The sequence below is a fragment of the Microtus pennsylvanicus genome, chromosome 4 (assembly GCF_037038515.1).
Source record: "Microtus pennsylvanicus isolate mMicPen1 chromosome 4, mMicPen1.hap1, whole genome shotgun sequence".
NCBI lineage: Eukaryota > Metazoa > Chordata > Mammalia > Rodentia > Cricetidae > Microtus > Microtus pennsylvanicus.
Window position 1 is genome coordinate 78,829,813 of NC_134582.1, and position 21,737 is coordinate 78,851,549.

General features: G+C 42.8%; 1 protein-coding gene across 7 annotated transcripts in view; it reads right to left on the minus strand.

The window, feature by feature from the left end:
* Nsd1 (nuclear receptor binding SET domain protein 1) overlaps positions 1-21,365 on the minus strand; it is a 102,269-nt gene extending 80,904 nt beyond the window's left edge. Inside the window, exons 1-4 of one of the 7 annotated variants that reach the window (XM_075969538.1) lie at positions 21,101-21,319; positions 18,987-19,100; positions 18,157-18,246; positions 1,646-1,781 (exon numbers count right to left, since the gene is read on the minus strand). In XM_075969538.1, the coding sequence (XP_075825653.1) occupies positions 1,646-1,781; positions 18,157-18,246; positions 18,987-19,016 (256 nt within the window). In that variant the 5' untranslated portion in view covers positions 19,017-19,100; positions 21,101-21,319. Of the gene's footprint in view, positions 1-1,645; positions 1,782-18,156; positions 19,101-19,947; positions 20,215-20,235; positions 20,457-21,100 lie in introns of those variants that run through there. The other 6 variants (XM_075969537.1, XM_075969536.1, XM_075969534.1 and 3 more) reach the window with 6 other exon arrangements.
* Positions 21,366-21,737: the final 372 nt, after the last annotated feature.

Consider the following 21,737-nt stretch of genomic DNA (forward strand, 5'->3'; position numbering starts at 1 on the left):
TTTTGGGGGTTGGAAGTGGGTGGGGACATATTTGTTGTTCTTTGGGACAGTGTAATTCTGCAACAGAAGCAGGATAGTCACTAGTTTGAAGTCAAACTGGTCTACACAGCAAGTTCCAGACCAAGAATACATAACATCCTAGTCTTTTCAAAATATAAAAATAGGCATCTGCAGAGATGGCTAAACCATAAAGAGCACTTACTGCTCTTCTAGTACCAGAGTTTGAGCCCCAGAACCTATGGCTCACAAATGCCTGTAACTCCAGCTCAAGGATACAATGCTGCTGACCTTGAGTACTTGCCCTCACTTACACATACATAACTACAAATTATAAAAATAAGTAAGTAAATCAAATTTTAGACTTTAGCTTTAAGGAAAAATATCTGAGATAAACCAAGTGTGGTAGTTTGAATGTAATTGGACCCCATAAGCTCAGAGGGAGTTTAGGAGGTGTGGCCTTGTCACTGTAAGGATGGGCTTTGTGGTCTCCTATGCTCAGGTTACACCTAGTTCAGTTCAATTCCTGTTGCCTTCAGATAAAGATGTAGAACTCTCAGTTCCTTCTCCAGCACCATGTCTGCCTGCATGTTGCCATGTCCCGCCATGATGATAATGAACTAAACTTCTGAAACTCTAAGCCACCCAATTAAATGTTTTCCTTTATAAGAAATACCATGGTCATGAGGTCTCTTCACAGAAATAGAGACCCTGAGACACCAAGTAAGAAAAACAAATTGCAATAATCAAAGAAAAATATTCCAAATCAAGATTCTGTCACATTTGTTGAGGCAGAGTCTCATGTACCCCATATTGGCCTCAAGCTCACTGTGCAGACAAGGAAAAGCTAGAAATCCTTAGTCTCCTGCTTCCAATCCCCTAAAAGTCAGCAATTCTCAACCTATGGTTTATGACCCCTTTTGGGGTTGAATGACCCTTTCACAGGGGTCCTGGGCTAGATCATAACACCACATAAACTAGGTGGCACACGCCTATATAATGCCCATGGAAGACAGAGGAAGATCAGATGATCAGTTCAAAGTCACCCTCGGATACATGAAATCCCATCTCCAGCAAGTAAGAAGAATGTAAAGGGGCTGGGAATATATTTTAATTGGTAAAGCTAAATTGCCATTTCCATTTTCCATTCTATACATACAGAATAGCTGAGAACTTTTATTTAAAACATAGTCTCAGGGCTGGATGAAGATGGCTCAGCAGTTAAAGAGCACTGGCTGCTCTTTCAAAGGTTCTGAGTTTAATTTCCAGCAACCACATGGTGGCTCAAATGAGATCTGATGACTTTTCTGTATACAGAATGCTGTATACATAGTAACAAAAAGAACAACAACAAAACCATAGTCTCATTATATAGTTGTCCTCAAATTCATGATTCCTGCCTCAATCTTTAAAACAATGAGATTAACAGGCAAATACCAAACATGCCTAGTGTAACAACTTTTAAATCTCAGAGTGCATAAACTAAAAAAAAAAACAAAAAAAAACTAAAGAAGAAATTTGTTAACAATTCATAACAATGAATTATTTATTGCTAAAGTAACAAAACTCCTGAATTACACTGAAAGCAACTGCAAACCTATGATTACACATTGCATTTTATCACAAATTATCAGCTATAAATGATTACCTTTCATTTTTGAGTGTGTATTAATCAATGGATCAGCACAAATCCTGCAGGGCCACCATGGGCGTCTCTTGAATTTTGCCCAAATGAGATCTCCAACTTCATATTTCAGTGGTGTAGACCTTTTCTTCGGTTGACACTTTAGACAGACAAAACATGGGGAATCAGTAAGAATAGAAAACCTTCAAAGCATTACCATCCAACTAGAACTCTGAAAAGCCAATGGCTAAAAAATACAAAAGGAAAACGCAGCCAGGCCTAGCAAGATGGCTCCATGGCACCTGCCACAAAGTCAGACAACTTTAATTTGATCCCTGGAACTCAATGCAGAGAACAAACCCTCATAATATTACCCTCTCCAAATTAGCTATGTGGCACACAGCACCCACTCACATCCACAATAAATATTTCTAATGTTGATAGATTAAAAATCCAGCACAAATTAGCCTGACTTAATTGTTCACAGTATAGTCTTTTAGAGTAATTTTCAATTAATATTTTACATTCTCATTACTATTTATAATGAAAAAAGATCCTAAAAGTACACAGAATATGGTGGTAAAAGTCTTTAACTCTAGTATTTGGGAGGCAGAGGTAAGCATAGATCTCTGGAAGTTCAAGGCCAGCCTGGTCCACATAGTTCCAGATAGCTAGGACTACATAGTGAGATCCAGTCTCAAACAAAACAAAATCAAATCCTAGAAGTATAGGTCATAGCCATACTACTATACTCATGCGAATGCACCCAACCCTAAATTATCCCCATGATATACAAGAAAGATATACTAAATACTACACAGTACAACTCGGAACAACATTCAAATAGAGTATAGTATAAATATAAATGAAGCTCTTAGGAACCGTTTACCGCAGAAGCCCAGGCCACATCCTTTCTCCAAAAATAACACGCTTGATTGACCTGGTATCTAACTGACCCACCCCAGCTCCCTGGTCCACGTTTCTAAACAGCAAAAACTTCCTGCCTTCAGAGGAAATATTTTTTCCACAGGTCTGTGCTTTTATAATCTAGGAAAATACAAATATATATTTTATTAAATTAAAATTTACATTTATATATATATAAATGTATACATCTTGTATAATACAAAAAAACACCAAGTATTTTGCAGAGGCCAAAGTACCTAGGCTACAAGGACTAAGAGCAACCTCCTCTGCCTCAGCAAGACACAAAACAAAACAGTATCATTTTGCCCTAAGGGCAATGTCTTTCAAAATGCGCTTAGAGAGCTCAACTGTCAGACTGCATTTTACTTCCTCCATGCCTGAAACTACCCACATGGCGCTCCAGTGGTCAAGAAAGGACTCAATGGGGGCTGGAGAGATGGCTCAGAGGTTAAGAGCACTGGCTGCTCTTCCAGAGGTCCTGAGTTCAATTCCCAGCAACCACATGGTGGCTCACAACCATCTGTACTGAGATCTGGCGCCCTCCTCTGGCGTGCGGGCATACATCGAGGCAGAATGTTGTATACATAATAAATAAAAAAAAATTATAAAAAAAAAAGAAAGGACTCAATGAAATAATTCAAGTGGGGAATAATGCCCCTACTCAAAAGATACCAAAGGATGTGGCTCAGTACAATACGTAAATTATCTCTAAACCTTAAGATTGCTTTCACACGGGGCTGGATCGGAATCTCAATTAGGAGCATGCATACTCTTTCTTCCAGGACGGTGGTTTCATTGCCAACATACAGGGTAGCTTACAATCATCTGTAATTCTAGCTCCAGGGGCTTCAATGCTCTCTTCTGGTCCATGCTACCACCAAACAAACTGGTACACAGACAAACATGTGGAAAAACCCCCATAAACATTAAAAAAAAAAAAACTAAGACTTCTTTCACACGAAGTATGTAAAATAGAATGACCTAGGATGCTTCAAAATACTCATGTATGTAAGTAAAATTCAAGTGAAAATAATACACTTACTTTTCCATCTTTATAGTCACCCAGGAGTTAGGAAAGAAATATAGCATTTCCTTTTTAAAAGCCCTCGAGAATCATTTTGCCAATCAAATAAGAAAGACTGTAACGTTAAAATTTTGTTGATTGAAATTTCAAAGCCTGAATGAAAACCTGTATGGTAGCAGAGGCTTTTAATCCCAACACTCAGGAGACAAGAGGCAGGCAGATCCTGTGAGTTTAGTTCCAGGTCAGCCAGGGCTACAGAAAGAAACTCTTGGGAGGTAGGGGAGGAAGCAAAAAAAAAAGAAAAGAAAGAATACTTGGCCAATCATTGATAAATATTATTCAAGTAATAAATCTAAGTAATGTATATTCAGTATTTCTGATGTGTCAAGGAAAATGATCCTCCTTGGATTCTCATAAGACATATATTTTTACACGTATTTACTATATGCCTAATAGTAATAGTTGTTTAGTAAAAGGCAGAGCCAGGATTCAAAGTTGGATAGCACAACTGAAGCTCTAACTATTAATGACTGTATTCATCATCCACTGAGTAAAACCTTAGTTACTTTAACTACTTATGATAAATCTAACCATAACTGAAGACATGGAATTGGTTCTACCTTCTCTTTATATACCAATTACAAATCGATTACATTGTATTATCAGACACAATGCCAAAAAATAAAAGTGCTAAGTTGTGAAGGAAATGCAAATCAAAATCACCAGCAAAATAACAAGTACTGATGAAGAAAAGTATGATGGTGACTTTAGTACAGCCCTGTTAAGAGATCAAAAGATCCAGGCTGGAGAAATGATTCAGAATACAGAGAACCCAGGTTTGGTTCCCAGCACCCACATCCATTAATTCCAGTTCCAGGGGATCTGACACCCTCTTCTGACCTCAGGGAGCACCTGGCATTCACAGAGTAAAGATGCATGCATGTGGGCAAAATTCATGTGCATAAAATAAATCTAAACAAAAAAACTTTCTAAGAAATTAAAATATTTAAGATAACATGATAACCACATATCCCAGTAATTCTACTCATAGATATACTAAAGACTAATGGATACATACCCAGGGCTTGAGGGTATAGCTCAGTGGTAGAGTACTTGCCTATCATCTCCTAACCACATGAGGAAGCTTATTAAATAGCAAATGCTGACCAATTATTCCTCCACCACCAACTGCACATCAAACTAAAGACTCTCTGTGTCTGAGGTAGAACTCTTAGTAAATTAGCTACTTTTTCTTAAAGCACCAGAGATCTGCCAAGATTGAAAAAAAATTCATCCCATAGTTAACCAGTACTTGTTTTTGAGTCCTGAGGCTTGGGGATGGAGGGACCACAAAAAAAAGATAATCTATGAATTAGTACAAAAGTCTCACCAGCATGTGATAACTGACTCCATATAATTTCAGTGTTGCTTTATCTCACATAGCAAAATGAATAAATAAAAATAAAAAAATTATGCAAGCACTTATTAGAAACCTACGAACCAAAAGCTGCTAAAAATATTTGTTTTGTTTCCTTGTTGCTTTCAAGATAGAGTTTCATTGTGTAGCTTTGGAGCCTATCTTGGAACTCACTCGGTAGATCAGGCTGGCCTCAAACCACTACCACCTGGCTAAAAACATTCTTAACAGTAAAGGTGGTAGCAATTATGATTAAGCTGTTATAGATATCACAAACTACCAAACGCCAGGACTAAGGACAAATTAACACATGTGCTTTTTCTACTAGCTCAGAGCAGAAAGACATTAAAAGCAGTGTCAACATAACTGCAGTATCCTTAAGAATCAGAAGTGCATGCCTATAACTCCAGCACTGAAAACAAACAAACAGAAATTATAAAGTATAACAAAGACCAACATTAGGGGCCAAAAAACAGCTCAGCTGTTAACAGTACCTGTCAGGCAAAATTGACAACCAAGTTCACTACCTGAAACTTTGGTAGGAGAGAACCAACTCCAAAAAATTGTCCTGTGACCTCCATTTATGCTTCCATGCCATGCACGCGCACACCAATAATTTCAGGTTTTGTTTAAAAGACCAGTATAAGCCACAAGGGATGGCTCACATTTGTTATCTCAATGACTTAGAAGGCTGAGGCAGGAAAACCGTTCACTTCAGTTCAGGGCCAGCCTAGCCTTAGCGCCAAGCAGCCTTCTGACTCTATCTTACCCAGTCATGACTCTAACTACTAACCATAACAACATAGCACTTTTAAAACATAAGCACCTACTACAAAGTCAAAAACCCATTTACTGGCCAAACACTATCATGGTCTAACCTTAAGGTAATTCAACTGCTTGAGTACACAGTAATAACACTACCTGATATGCTCAAAGCCCTGGGTTTAATCACTGCTATCACAAGCATATACACAAACACGAATACACACACACAAACCCTCAGTGTCTCATTTGGGGGGGTTGTTATTATAATTGCTAGATTTGTTTTTATTTTTATGTTTTGTGTGCTTCTTATGTAGGCATGAATCAGTAAGTATGCATGTAGGGGTCCGTTCTATCCTTTCATCATGTGGAATCCAAGGATTGAACTCAAATCAGGTTTAGTTACAAGGTCTTTTACTCACTCAGCCATTTTTCTATGTTCTTTATTAAGGCTGTTATCATTTTTATTTATTTATTTATTTATTTATTTATTTATTTATTTATTTATTTGCTTTTTTCGAGACAGGGTTTCTCTGTGGTTTTGGAGCCTGTCCTGGAACTAGCTCTTGTAGACCAGGCTGGTCTAGAACTCACAGAGATCCGCCTGCCTCTGCCTCTCAAGTGCTAGGATTAAAGGCGTGCACCACCACCACCCGGCTTGTTATCATTTTTAAGTGTGTGTGTGTGTGTGTGTATGAGAGAGAGAGAGAGAGAATGATTATGAGAATGTACATGTAAGTGCAAATGCCTGAGAAGGTGGCTAGATCTTCAGGAGCTGTGTGGTATCTGAAATGAGTGCTGAGAACTAAACACGGGCACTCTGGAGAGCAGTGCACACTCTTAACTGCTGAGCCAATGTTCTAATTTCTTCTTTTTTTTTTTGGATTATTTGCTTTTTTGTTTTTAGATATAGGGTCTCCCATGTATAACCCAAGGTGACTGGAACTCACAACATATAACATGAGCTAAATTCAACTAGGTAATCCAGCCATATATTAATGGCTTAGTTTCTGAGACAGGATCTCACTATGGAGTCCAGGCTGGCCTCAAATTCTCAATCCACCTGCTTCAGCTTCCTGAGGGTTACAATTTCAGGTTTGTGTTATAATATCCAGACTATATTATCCTTAGATACCTACATTTTTAGTCATGCAATGAGATACAGAACTCAATTATTGCAGAACTTAGGTACATTAGCAAAATACTGAAAACAAACTCAATGTTCATCAACAATTAATTGTAGTACATCCAAACAATATGAAGGCTGAAGAGATGGCTCAGCAGTTGAAAGTTGAGTTCCCAATACCCACATGACAGCTCACATGGTCTGCAATTCCAGTTCCAGGGGAAATCTAATGCCCTCTCTGGCCTTCCAGGGCACTGCACACATATAGTACACATACATGTATAACAGGCAAACATTTATACATATGAAATATAAATAAAATCTGTTAATAAAAAGGATGAAACAATTCTTTTGTGTTTCTATTGTGTATGTATGTGAGAGCACATGTGTGTGAACACAAGTAGATGGGGAAGAGAAAGGATAATTTGTGGAAATTTCTACCTCTATATGGGTTCCAAGATCAGATGATCAGGCGTGGTGGCAAGTGCATTTACCTGGTGAGCCATCTTGCTGCCCCCCTCTTTATTTTGAGACAGGATGTTATATAGCTCAGACTTGCCTCCAACTCACAGCGTAAACGAGGATAGCATTGAGCTCTGGTTTGGCCTCTAAACACCAACAACTGGAATTACTGTTATGCACCACCACACCTGACAGCTCTTTATGTAGATGCAGAATATAGTCGCTCACATCACAGACAAAATATGATACAGACAGTACAGAAGAGCTATCAAGGTTGTTTTCTCAAATGTGTAGGTGGATATATAGGCCAAATGATATATACTTCTTAGTCTCAGTTCCTTAGGAAGGCAAGACAGAAGGATTGCCTGATCCCAAAGTTATAAGGTGAAACTGAGGAACACAAGAATATCCTGAGGAAAAAAGACAAAGTATTTTGTAAGAAAAAAATTGTTTTAAGTATTATTCATATGGGCATTTTGCATTCATGTCTGTGTACTACAAGCATGCCTGGTGCCCATGGAATTCAAAAACGAGGTATTAGATGTCCTAGAACTAGAGTTACAAATGATTGTGAGCCACCATGTGGGTACTAGGAATTAAACCCCAGTCATCTGAAGAGCAGGCTACTATTCAGTGAGCCATCTCTCTGGTCCCCAAATGAAAATTTTTATCTTATACTATACTCCTTGAGACATAAAGCAACTTCAAATTACTGAAGGAAGTAAAGCAGCATAAAATGTAAACGGAACACAGATAAATAGAAACCTTTACACGCTCACAAAGCATCTGAAGTCTAATTTGAATTGGGAGGAGAGGACTGCTAGGAGAAACAGGTACAAAATAGCCCTTGGGGGAAAAAAAACTGTTAACAGTTACTAAGAGGTTACCAATGTAAATGAAGGACTACAAAAAAGCTGAAGTCATGGCAAGTTAAAGGCCAGCCTAGTCTGCATAACAAGATCCTGTCCTAACAAGAAAAGAAGTACCTTTAGATCACCATGAGACTATAAATGCAAATGAAATTATAAGCACCTCCAAAATAACATACTTTATAAAAATGGATCTTTCTAGATTTTAACTGTACTGCCAGGAAATGTAATGACAAAAACCAATTTTAACATTTCTGGTAAATATACACTCAATACTGGATATACAATTGTTAAAAATAATAATCCTGGGGCTCAAGAGATGGCTTAGAGGTTAAGAACACTTACTGTTCTTCCAGAGGACCAGAGTTCAATTCCCAGCACCCACATGGCAGTTCACAACTGTCTGTAATTCCATTTCCCGGGGATCCAACACCCATGGCAAAACACCAGTGCACATAGGTGTACAAAGTAAGTTCCAGGTCAGTTACAGAGAAACACTGTCTGGGGGAGACTGTAATATTAACTATTTGCAAAAGAATAACCTCTGCATAATTTGAAATGTTATAACTTTATTTTTTCCTTTTCTTTTTTTAATGGTTTTTCAAATATCTCTGTGAATTCAAGGCCTGCCTGGCATACAAAGCTGTCAAACAAAAAGAAACCCTGTTTTGAATAACAAAGATAATAAATATATATATATGCAAGTTACATATGGATGACTTAAAGTCTGATAATGCTTTAAGACGATGGTACCTTGATTATATGACTTCCTCCAAACAACTTAGTCTTCAGACTCTACTTATTTTTTTACATTTTTTCAAGATAGGGTTTCTCTGTAGCTGTGGTGCCTGTTCTGGAACTAGCTCTTATAGACCAGACTGGCCTCAAACTCATAGAGATCTGCCTGCCTCTGCCTTTTGAGTGATGGGATTAAAGGCATGTGCCACCACCACCCAGTCTCTACTTATTTATTTTTTTAAATTTACTATTGAGACAAAATTTCCATTATATAGCCCTAGTTGGCCTAGAACTCACAAGAGATCTTCCTGCTTCTACCCCACAATGTGCTGGAGCTAGTGGTATGTGCCCCCTCCTGTTTACACAGAACACTCTCCCACGCATGTAAACACTGGGTTTACATACCCAGATAGATTTACTTTTCTAAATTACAAATTTAACCAGCCCAATAGTACATGTCTGCGATTCCAACATTTGCTTGGAAGGCTGAAACAGGTGAGTTCTATGCCAGTCTGACAACATAGGGAAAGTAAAATAAAACAAAAGGACTAGAACATATATAATCTATTAAGGGATAAAAGATTCAAGTACATTACCCGTAACATTGTGCTATTAAGCAGTGGGAAGAAGACAGGAACTGGAGATGCTGAGTAAGCAGGCATAGCACTGCAGTTAGTTCCTGGTAAAGTTCTAAAATTCTTCACTACATGTCTATTTGAAAATTAAGCTTGAGAGTTATCAAGATGGTTCCATGGGTGAAGGGACTTGCTGTTAGACCTGACTGTGTGAGTTCAATCCCTGGAACCCATAGGGTACAAGGAGAGAACCTGCTCCATCAAGTTGTTCCCTGCCTTCCACATGTACACTGTTGCAGGCATATATACACACAAAGGTTAAATTTTTTTCTGATGGGTATAGTGGTGTATGCCTTTAATCCCAGGTAAGTGGGATTACAGTGCTACATAAAAAAATCCTGACTCAAAAACAAAACAAAACAAAAAAAACCAAAAAACCCTAGGTTGTGGTGGTGCATGACTTTAATCCCAGCACTTGGGAGACAGAGGCAGGCAGATCTCTGTGAGTTCAAGACCAGTCTGGTCTAAGAGAGCTAGTTCAAGGACAGGCTCCAAAGCTACAGAGAAACCCCCGTCTCAAACCCTCCCCCCCCCAAATAACAACAAAAAAGTTAATAGCTCAACTACTGAGCCATCTCTCCAGCGCCCAAATTGTTACAGTTCTTTATGGAAATCAATGCAGATGTAAGCCTATCAAGAACTATTAAAGTTATCTTTGTCATAATTCTGTCAGTTACCCTCAGGAAATAATGTCATACATATTATAAAGCTGACTAAGTACCTAGTATCAAGACTTCTCTTAACCAGGCAGTAGTGACACACACCTTTAATAGCAGCACTTGGGAAGCAGAGGCTGGTATTTCTCTGAGTTTGAGGCCATCCTGGTCTACAATGTGAGTTCCAGAACAGCTAGGACTGTTACCCAGAGAAACCCTGTCTCAAAACAACTTTAAAAAATAAATAAATAAACTGGGTGGTGGTGGCGCACGCCTTTAATCCCAGCACTCGGGAGGCAGAGGCAGGCGGATCTCTGTGAGTTCGAGGCCAGCCTGGTCTACAAGAGATACAAAAAAAAAAAAAACTTCACTTACAGGTGGGTGTAGTTGCTCCTGCCTATAATCCTAGTGAGAGGCCAAGACTGGAGGAAGCCTAAGCTACAAAGTGAAACCCTATACAAAACACAAAGACTCTAATATCACCTCTAACAAAGACCTGATATTAGAAGCTTAATTTTACTTGTTTATACAGTAACACTTCTACAATTAAGATGTTTGCAGACATTTCAAACCAGTTGTGACAGAACACACCTGTGATCCTAAAACTCTTCTGTTTATGGTCGGTTTGAGCTATACAGCCCTCAGCTCTTTTAACCAAAATCACTTTAAACTCAGAATCTTATTATCCTTTAACGGTTCTGTAATTCTTTGCAGATTGTGGCACAGTAGGACGCCTTATTTAAAACGCACCATATTATATATGGTGTGCTAATTATATAACACATATAAAGTTTAGGAGAATAGAGGGATCCCCTCCTATGAACAAGGCTGTGAGTCCTAAAATTGACAAGAAAATACTAATTTTTAACAGGGAGGAACCTTGAAGCAGATTCTCACTCCAATAGAGGCCATTCCATAATTTAAACTCAAAAGCCCCACCTAACTAAGCCTCCTGAATACTATGACTACAACAAGCTTAAGCTATTATTTGCCCAGACCTTGTTTTGGTTTTCTGAGACAAGATTTTACATATCCCAGTCTTTCTGTCCCAGCTCCTGAACACTAACATTACATACGTCCCACAAAACATAGATCTTTAATACATTTTATAAAGAAGTATGGATGGTCTTTTATTGCTTTTTATACGTAATCTCCTTATGTAACCCTGACTAGCCTGGAACTTACATTGATCCGCCAGTCTGTGCTTCCCAATGTGCTGGGATTAATGGCATATACCACCACTCCTTGGCTACAATAAAATTTTAAAGATGTGACAAATAAATAAATAAATAAATAGGTGCTTTGGGTATAAAATGTCAGTAACAATGAGTATGACATTAATGTCCACTGACAGCAAAGCCAATCAGCACAGAAAGAAGTAGAGATGACAGGGAGTACACCTTAACTTAGAGCAACTTCTTTCAGACTGTTCCTGGTACATAAGGGATATCACATAACCAGTCATTACTTTTAACAATATCTAATATATTAAAACAGTTCATCCTTCAAAATGTATTCTAACCTTCTAGTGCCCCTTCCCACTTTTTGAGAAAGGGTCTCACTGTGTAGCCCTGGCTGGCACCACATTCAGCCTTCCAGCACTCTTTTACAAGTATTGAAGCGATGCAGCTTAGCTGTTGCCAGATGATCAGATGCTTCCCCAGGCTCTACAGAGCCCTAGGTTCTATTCTCCATTACCTGCATATACCAGTTATAGCAGTACATGCTTAATTCCAGCACTGAAGAGGTAGATGGAAAACTATGTATGAAGTTCACAGACATCTTCCAACAGAAAAGGAGTTCAAGAATACCCTTGCGGGCGTAGTGGCGCACACCTTTAATCCCAGCACTCAGGAGGCAGAGGCAGGTGGATCTCTGTTGAATTCGAGACCAGTCTGATCTACAGAGAGAGTTCCAGGACAAACTCCAAAGGTACAGAGAAACCCTGTCTCGAAAAAACAAAAAACAAACGAACAAAAAATACCCTGGGATACTATTTTTTAAAAAGGAAAAATTATATTTATGGTTAGGCATGACAGTGCATGCTTCCCAGCACTTGGGAGACACAGACAAATGGATCTCTTTGAGTTTGAGACCAGCCTGGTCTGTAGAGCGAGTTCCGGGACAGTCAGGGCACAGAGACCTGTCTCAAAATATAAACATAAATAAATAAACAGTAGATGGATGGATGAAGTCACATTTGTGTGTGTGTGTGTGCACGCACGTGCATGCGTATGTGTATGCATATGTATGTAGAATCAGAGAACAACTTACAAGGGTCAGTCCTCTCCTTCCACCCTGTGGGTCACAGGAATTAAAGTTATTAGGTTTGGAGCAAGTGCTTTTTACAGACCAAAACCAAAAAGAGCAAAAAGGCCTTTATAATTTCATGTAACAGCAGCAGACACAAAAACCTGATGTAATATGTAAACATTACATTCATATACGTCAACTTATTGGTTCTCCAATTTGTAAACGATGGGATTACCAAATTTAAGCAGACAGGCACTGCAGCATATGCCTACAGTCTTAGTACCTGGGAGGTGAAAAAAAACCATTAGGGATTCAAGATCATCCTCACCTACTCAGTCGATGAGTTTGAGGTCAGCCTGGGCTACATGCTTGAGATCCTAGATCTCAAACAAAAGGTAAAAAGGCAAAATAAAATAATGCTTATTGAGTCATTAAAAAATGTACATCATCTAGAGTATACATAAATATCTCTTAAAAACTGAGTCTTATAGCATAGGGCTATTCCTGATACTCAGGAGGCTCAAATAAGAGGATAGTAAATTCAAGGCCATGTCAGGCAACTTAGCAAGAATTCTGTCTCAAAAGATGTAAAAAAAGGATGTGTGTATGAGTATGTATGTATATATACATATATTAGTGGCAGAGCCTACAAAGTATGAAAACCTAAATACAATTCCCATATTAGCAACCCCCACAAAGAAACCTCTGAAGATAAATGTCTAAACACATGGTAGGCCAAGGCAGGAGGGTCCAGGAATACAAGTCACCTGGACTATACTAGTAAAATGGTTATCATCATCACCGACAATGCAACTACCACTGAATAATTTAACTTGAAAACAAAAAAATATATTAATATATTAAGCAAAGACAAAATACAAATAACAGGCACTAGAGAGATGGCTCAGCAGTTAAGAGCACAGGCTGTTCTTCCAGAAGTCCTAAATTCTCAATTCTCAGCAACTACATGGTGGTTCACAACCATCAATAGTAGGATCTGATACCCTCTTCTGGCATAAAGTCAATAGAGCAATCATATACATAAGATAAATAAACCTAGGGCTGGAGAGATGGCTCAGAGGTTAAGAGCATTGCCTGCTCTCCCAAAGGTCATGAGTTCAATTCCCAGCAACCACATGGTGGCTCACAACCATCTGTAATAAGGTCTAGTGCCCTCTTCCGGCCTGCAGGCATACACACAGATAGAATATTGTATACATAACAAATAAATAAATAAATAAATATTTTTTTTTAAAAAAAAAGATAAATGAACCTAAAAATAAAGCAAATAAATAAACATAGGACTGGGCAGATGGCTCAGAGGTTGAGAGTACTGATTGTTCTCCCATAGAACTTGGATTCAATTCCCAGTATCCATATGGCCAACTCGCATCCATTGGTAAGCCAAATTCCAAAAGGTCAGGTACCCACTTCTAGCCTCCAAGGACACCATGCACAACTACTATATAAACATTCATGGCAAAACACCCACACACAAAAATCATTTTTGAAAAAAGCATGCATTAATATCAGCAAAAATATAAGTTAAAACAACAATGAAGGAGCCAGGTGGTGGTAGCACATGCCATTAATCACAGCACTCGCGAGACAGAAGAAGGGGAATTTCTGAGTTCAAGCCAGGCCAGCCTGGTCTACGAAGTAAGTTCCAGGAAAGCCAAGGAAGATACATAAAGAAACTGTCTCCAACCACCGCAAAGCAAAAAAAGAAAAAAGAAAGAAAAAATATAATGAAGGGACCTGGGAGATAGTTCAGAAGGTAAAATCACTAGCCTGCCAAGCCTGACCACAAACTCTATGCCCATAATCCACAAAACGCCAGATGCAGTAGTATGTACTTGTAATCCCAGCACTCCTAAAACAAGAGATAGACAGAAGGAAGAGCCAGGAGATCTACCTGGAAACTCGTGGACCAGATAGCCTGGAGTAGTCGATAAAGCCTTAAGAAGTGCAGAGAGCCTGGTGGTGGAGGCAAATGCCTTTAATCCCAGCACTGAAGGGCAGACAGGCAGATCTCCATGAGTTCAAAGCCAGACTGGTCTACAGAGCAAGTTCCAGAAAAAAAAAAAAATACAACAATAACTAGGTCCGGGACGCACTTAGTAAAGAAACCTGACTTTCACAAATTGTCCTCTAACCTCCTTATGCACACTGGGTAATAAAAGGGGTAAGTTCAAATCATAAATACCCCCTCGTTCTGTTTTCATGTGGAACCTAGAACCCTATGCACATAGCTATTGGGTTACAACTCCAGCTGTTGTTATCTGTTTGGAACTTGACCATGTGGTTTTGTTTTTTTTGGTATATGTATGAGAGAGTGTGTGCCTTGCTATGAACCCAGGCTACTCTTGAATGTACTATGTAACCCAATTGACCTGGAGCTCACCATGCTTTATTTATCCTTCAGAGTGTTGCGACTACAGGCACGAGTCACTCCACCGTCTTGTTTTGTTTATATTCCAAGATTTTTATATTTACTCTTTTTTTCATTTTATTTCATGTACAGGCATTTCTGTCTGCATGTATATCCTGGGTCTAGAGTTATGGAGGATTATGAGCACTACGTGGGTGCTAGGAACTAAACCTGAGTACTCTGAAAGATGCTCTTCAAACGCTGAGCCATCTCTCCAGCCTCTCAAGATTGATATTTTGAAGTGTGTGCGAGTGACCATGAAGACAAGATGAGGTCTCCCTGGATCTGGAGGTATAGGCATTGTGAGCTGCCAGATACAGATGCTGGGAATCAAACCTGGGTCCTCTAGAAGAGGAGTAGGCACACTTAAATGCTGAGTTGTCAACCTAGCGCACAAAACAGTATTTTATTGTGTATCCATGGCTAACCTTGAACTCTATATGTAGACCAGACTAGCCTGGAACCCAGAGATACACCAGCTTTAATGATCAAAAGTGTGTGCAACATCCAGCATTTAAATCTCATTCTGTAACCCAGACTGGCTTCAAAATCAAATCCTGCCTTCAGCCTCCCAAGTGCTGTGATTCCTGACATGTGCCATGACATCCAGTTTAATATTGCATTTTAAGTGACTATGATATAAGGTGAAAGGATCAGTTTGCAATCAGATTTTCTTAAAGATCCAAAGTCACCTAGAGACAGTTTTCACACAGTGAAATTGTAGCTAAGTAAATTGATGTAAGCAGATGAGCAATCATTGTGACACATGACTGTAATGGTAACAGGGGGAATTTGAGGCCAGTCTACGCTACTCAGAAAGAAAAACCAGGTGTGGTCAGGTAGCAGTGGAGCGTGCCTTTAATCCCAGAACTCAGAAGGCAGAGGCAGTCAGATCTCTGAGTTCAAGGTCAGCCTGGTACACAGAGCTAGTTTCAGGACAGCCAGGACTACACAGAAAATAAAAAGGAAAAAGAAAAACCAAGTGTGGTAAAGCATCTGTAACTCCATCTTTTGAGAGGTAGAAGAAGGAGGATCAGACGTTCAAGGTCATTCTCTACTAAAAGTTCAAGAACAGTCTACATTACATGATTCCCTGTCTCAAAAATATATACAAAGGGCTAGTGAGATGACACTCCAGATAAAGGAGCTTGCTGCCAAGCCTGATGATCTGAGTTTAATCCCAGGACCATGGAGTAGAAGTCCAGAACTAACTCCCTTAAACTGTCCATGTGAATGGATAGGCTCAAAACCACATTGCAAATAGTAAATGTAACAAATCTGCAAAGAGTTACTTCAGAGAGACTTGTAAATCACTAAGGAAAGCTGGCTGTATTCAATCCTGACTGAAAGGGTCAAGTACCATAAATACTGACCTGTAGCTCAGGTTGGTCTCAAACGCAAGATAACCATTCCTGCCTCAGTTTCTTGAGTGGTAAGAAATAGGCGTGAGTCACCACATCTGGCTCACTTTCTTTTATGACATCTCATTTTACAACAAGGCTATGAAGACCCACTCAGTGAAACAGTATCAAGCAATTAATAATAAATCATTGCCTGTTCAAAGTGTTGAGATCTAATCTTTTTTTAAAAAGATGTCACCTAATATGTATACAGGTTTGTACCAAGAAAAAGAAGTAAATAAAATTTTCTGTATCTATACAAATCTGTCAACTACCTTGTTAGATACACAATATTCTCAAAAGGTTCATTTTTTTAAGACAAAGTCTCAGATTGTAGAGCAGGCTGACTTAGAACTCACGATGTCTCACGAGTGCTCACCCTCAAGAGTGTTAAGAATATAGGTGTGAGCCACTGTACCAGCTCTGGTGCAGTTTTAACAGGACCAATACTAGACCACAGATACTTGAAGAGAACTACAGGTTTACATTTCTTTGTTTCTACTCAATCTATCTCTACACTCAAATCTAATGCATTTATGAAAACAAAGACAAAACTATACACATGTACAATAAATATCAACATGAACCCAAGAAAAGCTTTGTCCCAGCTGCCAGTAGGTTTTCAAAATAACCTATATACTCTAATAAACATCCAGGACAACAGAAATTCAAGATATCCACCACAGCAATTTAAGCTAAGAAACAAAAGTATCAATTTTAGCTGATATTAATCAGCAGAAACAAAGGTGACACACCCACATTCTCTCTCTGCAACTTTCAAGATAGATAGAGCTATGGAGTTAAATAAACTTTTAATGTCCTCAAAACAATCATCTATATGCTATAAAAAAAATTCATATGAAATCTTTGTTGTATTTTCAGGCATCTGTTGACTCCCAACAAAAATATAATCCTCTTTGGTGACATTATCAGTGGCCATGACAAGACAGGGTTAGAGCAGAAACAAGAATCAAACGTGTAAAGCTAAGAGATCTTTCACACAGCAAGTACTTTTAATTTCAGAAGTGATGAGACTGGGGCTAAGAGAGCTCAACTGTCATTAACTAGTAAAGAAATGCTAGGTTCTGAAAAACAAGAACTTTATCTCTTACCGCCCCCTCCTGCAATAGGATATAACACTATGGGACTCGTGCGTTCCTCTCCATTTCTACACACATGTGCACACTTGTACACAAGACCTATCTACACATACACTTCAAATTTTAATAGAAAAGATTATCAAGTCCAAGTCAGTGGTAGTGGTTATCAAAGGCATAGACTGCTGCAATGTTACAAGTAGTTCAGAAAAAATTAACTTAAATTTTGAGTGCTGGCCAAGAAAGTTTCTCATCTTAGAGCCAAGCTAAATCTGTGCCCAAAATGCACTTCAACTTGGAGCAAGTCTGGCCCCCTAAAAAACAAGTCACGCTTTATGCAGTAACAGGACTTCACGTCACACATTGGTTCCCCTGAGCTGATAATGGCATCAGCAGACCAAACGTTTTTGGTTTTGTTGTTGTTGTTGCTTTGTTTCTTAAAGATAATCAAATGTATATCTACCTGCATTTTGAAAATGTAAACCTGACCTCAGTCTAATGCCTTCATAGACTTAACACATAGCCAATCCTCAATGGAGCAATCTGGGATAAACTATAAAGAACCAAACTCACACAATAGAGATAAGGTTTAAAAATCAAGGAAAAATTCCCCAAGAAGCTCATCATTAGCTTCCAGCTATGAACTGGCAAGAAAAACAAATTAGTTTAAGTTTCCCTTTAAGTGGCCTGTATATATACACCGAAGTATATATTTAAGTTGTACCAAAAGCTGCTTACAAATGGCAATTCCTGTGAAGTGGATGATGATGAGGTTCCGGGTAATTCTAGCATGTTTCCTAATGTACTGGTACTGGAGTCTGGATCATCCTGAAAAGATAAATTTATTGAGTTAAATTGCTCTTCTATGGTAATGTTTGTATCTCCTAGTGAAATGGGGGCTGGAAGGAGGGCTGTTTTTTCATTGCTTCCGTCCACTTCACTTCTTTGTTTATTTTTCTGTTTTTCAGTTTCAGGAGCTAAAGGCAAGAATGGCCGTTTGGCTGCACCATGTCTACTCTCTGGTGAGCTGTCTTGTTCACGTCTCACGGCCATTTCTACACCAGTTTCTGATTTGGGCTCATTATTGCAGGTGGCATTGGTCTGAGTCTCCTCAAAGAGCTCCTCTATACTCTCATCCTCTGTGACTGGCTGTTCTGGGTCCATTTCAGAATCTACATCTGCATCGTCCACACAAGTAAAATTCTCAAAGTGCAGAAAGCCATTCTTGGTCGTCTCTGTTACTCTCAACTGGAGTTCGGGGGAGTTATTACAAGAGGGATCCTCTTTCATAGCAAGTGCTGTTGGACCACCAGGACTCAAGGAAGTGCGAACAACTGGCGACTGAGCTCTTGAATCGCTTTTTGCAGGGTCTTGAAAGGACTCTGATCCATCAGCAGACCCACTTAAATACTCTACATTGATCATGGAGGCCAAATCCTGTAGTCTCCGCAGTGGAATGTAACAAGATGGAGAATCTTGTCCATAAGCATTTTGGGATGTTCCACTGGCAGTCGGTAACTGCATAGTACACCCTTTAAGTGGCTCAGAAAAATTGGATTGACCATTACCGAATGGGCTGTCCTTGTCTTCTGTGGCATCTAAATTCACTGGATTAGAAAAGGACAGCAGACAATTCCTTCTAGAGAGTTCGCAAGTCTGATCCATACTGTGCCCGCATCAACCTGGAATCCAAAAGACACAGCAATTAATCTGAGTTAACAGACCATCTGATTCTTCTCTTCAAAATGGCAGCCACTTCTGAAGGCCTTGTGGCCTTTCTGCTGCACTTCCAAGGACGGAAAAAGTTCTCCAGGCTGACGACAGGAAAATGGCCTCAGTGAGTCTCCGCGAACTACATCTTCCCGGAGCTGGGCAAATCCTGCCACATGGAAACAGCCCGTTCCTCTTCCCTGCACTGCAGGCTGCTGGACACTGGGGCTGAACTAAAATTAAAACCCTTTGGCAGTCAAAATTCCCAGATCTCAAACGAGAACCTCATCCTCCCCACGCCCAAGGTCCGGCAGCCAAATCTCTTCAAAGAGAAGGGGCTGCGGGTCTCGGGGGCAGCTTCTGGACGCTGCACAAAAAGGTACCCCCTCCTCCTCAACAAGCTGGGCGCAGCGGTCACAATAGCGCTGCACCCCGCGCCCAGTCGGCGCCAGAGCCTTTGCAGCTACCGTGCGCAGGCCTCAAGCAAGTTGGCCGAGGCGGGTGTGCCCCGGAGCTCGCCTTCCTGACTGCAAACATCCTGCGTTCACAGCTGCAAGGGCCTCGAGACCGAGACACGGCCGGGAGAGAAGCCGAGGCGGCCGGCAAAGCCGAGGCCGGGTAGCAGCAGCTGCTACAAGCTTGACAAACATGGCTGCTGCCGACGCCAACGCCGCCTGCCCGGGCCGCGCTCCTTCCCACCGCCGCGGCAGCGCTTCCCGGCCGGCGCTGTTGGCACTCATCAACACTCAGCAGCAAGCAAAGTTTGCTGCGGGAGGGCGGCCGTCCCCGCGCCCCCTCCCCCCCCGTCCAGCCAGCTACCTGAGGGGACGCAGAGGCCGAGGAGCGCGCGGCTGGGGACGGCCGGCGATGCACGGGCCGCGTTGGGAGGAAGTTCGCCGCAGCCCCGGCCGGCTAGGCCTTGAGGCCGGCTGGTAGTGATGGAGGCGGGGGAGGGGGCCGCGGCTGCAGCGCCGCCAGCCACCAGCCCTGGCTCGGCCACCGGCCCTCCGACCGAGTCCCTCAGCCCACGGCCACCACCATCTTACCGGCCCCGGCTGTTTCCTCCCTCCCCCTCCCGCCCGTCACCCACCCCTGCGCACTAGTTACCGTGCCCCGCGCCCCCTCCCGGGCCAGCTGGGGGGAGGGGGTGACCCTCATTACACTGGGGCGCCAGCGGAGCGGAGGGCAGAGAGAGGAGCCGCTCGCCGCACCCCCCTCCCCCCTCCCTGCGTCTCTCTTCGGGCAAGAAGGCAGCGAAGGCGACCTGCCCCGGCCTATTCCTCCTCCGCCGCCACCGCCGCCACCTCCTCCTCCTCACACCCCCACCGCGCGCGCCCCCGCGCCGGCGCGTGCTACGGAGAGCGCCTCGCACTGGCCCGCGTGTGCGACGGGAGCCCCGGGCGCGCGCCCAACCCCCTTCCTACCCCCCCCACCACACGCGCGCGCTCCCGCGCTCCCACACGCGCGCCCGCGCGCGCGCTCCCACGCCTCACTCTTCGGGGTTCAGGGCGGGTGAAGTCGGGCTCGCGAGCGAGCGGCCCAATCAGCGGCGCGGCGGCTATCGCCCCCTCCCCTCCCCCTGTGCGCCCGCTCGAGGCCGGGGCCTACGGGCTGGCCCCGGCTGCCCGGGCGGGGCCGGAGGCAGGCTCCCTGGGGGCCTCGCGCGCCTCCGGGGAGTGGCGGGGCCTGCGGGCGTCGTGGGTGGCATCGCGAGCCCTTCACCTACCTCGGGGCTCGGCCTCGGCCCCTGGTCGCACACGGCTCCCGCACCCTTCTCCCCGTCCTGCTGCACCCCAACCCCGGAGACACCTGGCCTGGCTGAGGCCTGTCCTGCCGGCCCTGCTCAGGCCCGCGTCAGCCCCAGCCTCCATCTTAGGTTACAGCCCGGGCTCCCCTTCCACTGGGCACCTGCCCTCAGCCCGCTGGTTTCGAGCCGAGGCCAAGGCTACCCCCCTCTTGCCGTAGGGCTCACCTGGGGGCTGGGGCTAGGGTCTTCGAGGCCTCAGGCCCCGAGCCGACGTGGCCACAGGTGAACCCCCTTGCCCAGCCGCACCCCAAACCCACACCACCACCACCACCACGACAGACCAAGCTGAACAGGAAACAAAATGGAGGCAGCAGCTCGGGTCTGCCTCCCCGAGCCAAGCCTGTCCAGCCCTGGGGCTCCCTCCTGCCGCAGGCTCGACGCCCGCGAGGCAGGGGGCTGGCTCCTCCCGGGAGCCTCGGGCAGCCGCCCTAGAGCAGCGCAGGCGGGCCCGGGACTCGGCCCTGCGCTCCCCACGGCCCCTCACCCACCCCCTTTCCCTTCCCCCTTCCCTCGTTCCTCTCCCTCTCCGGGCCGGGCCGTGCGGGGTGAGCGGCTCCGGGGAGCAGGGTCGGGTTACCCGCCCGGGCACTGGCCGCAGGACCGTGGCCTAAGCCGAGGGTGGAGGCTGTGAGCCCCCCCAGCTCTGAGCCCACGCCCTGCACCCCGACCGGGATGCAACCCCACAGCGCGCCCGCACCTCGGCCTGCCGCTGTGCAGCCCCCGCCCCGTGAGGCCGAGTCCCTAGTCCAGACAGACACCGCGGGGACGAAGCTCCTTGGTCACCCTCGGGCCCAGGGGTCTT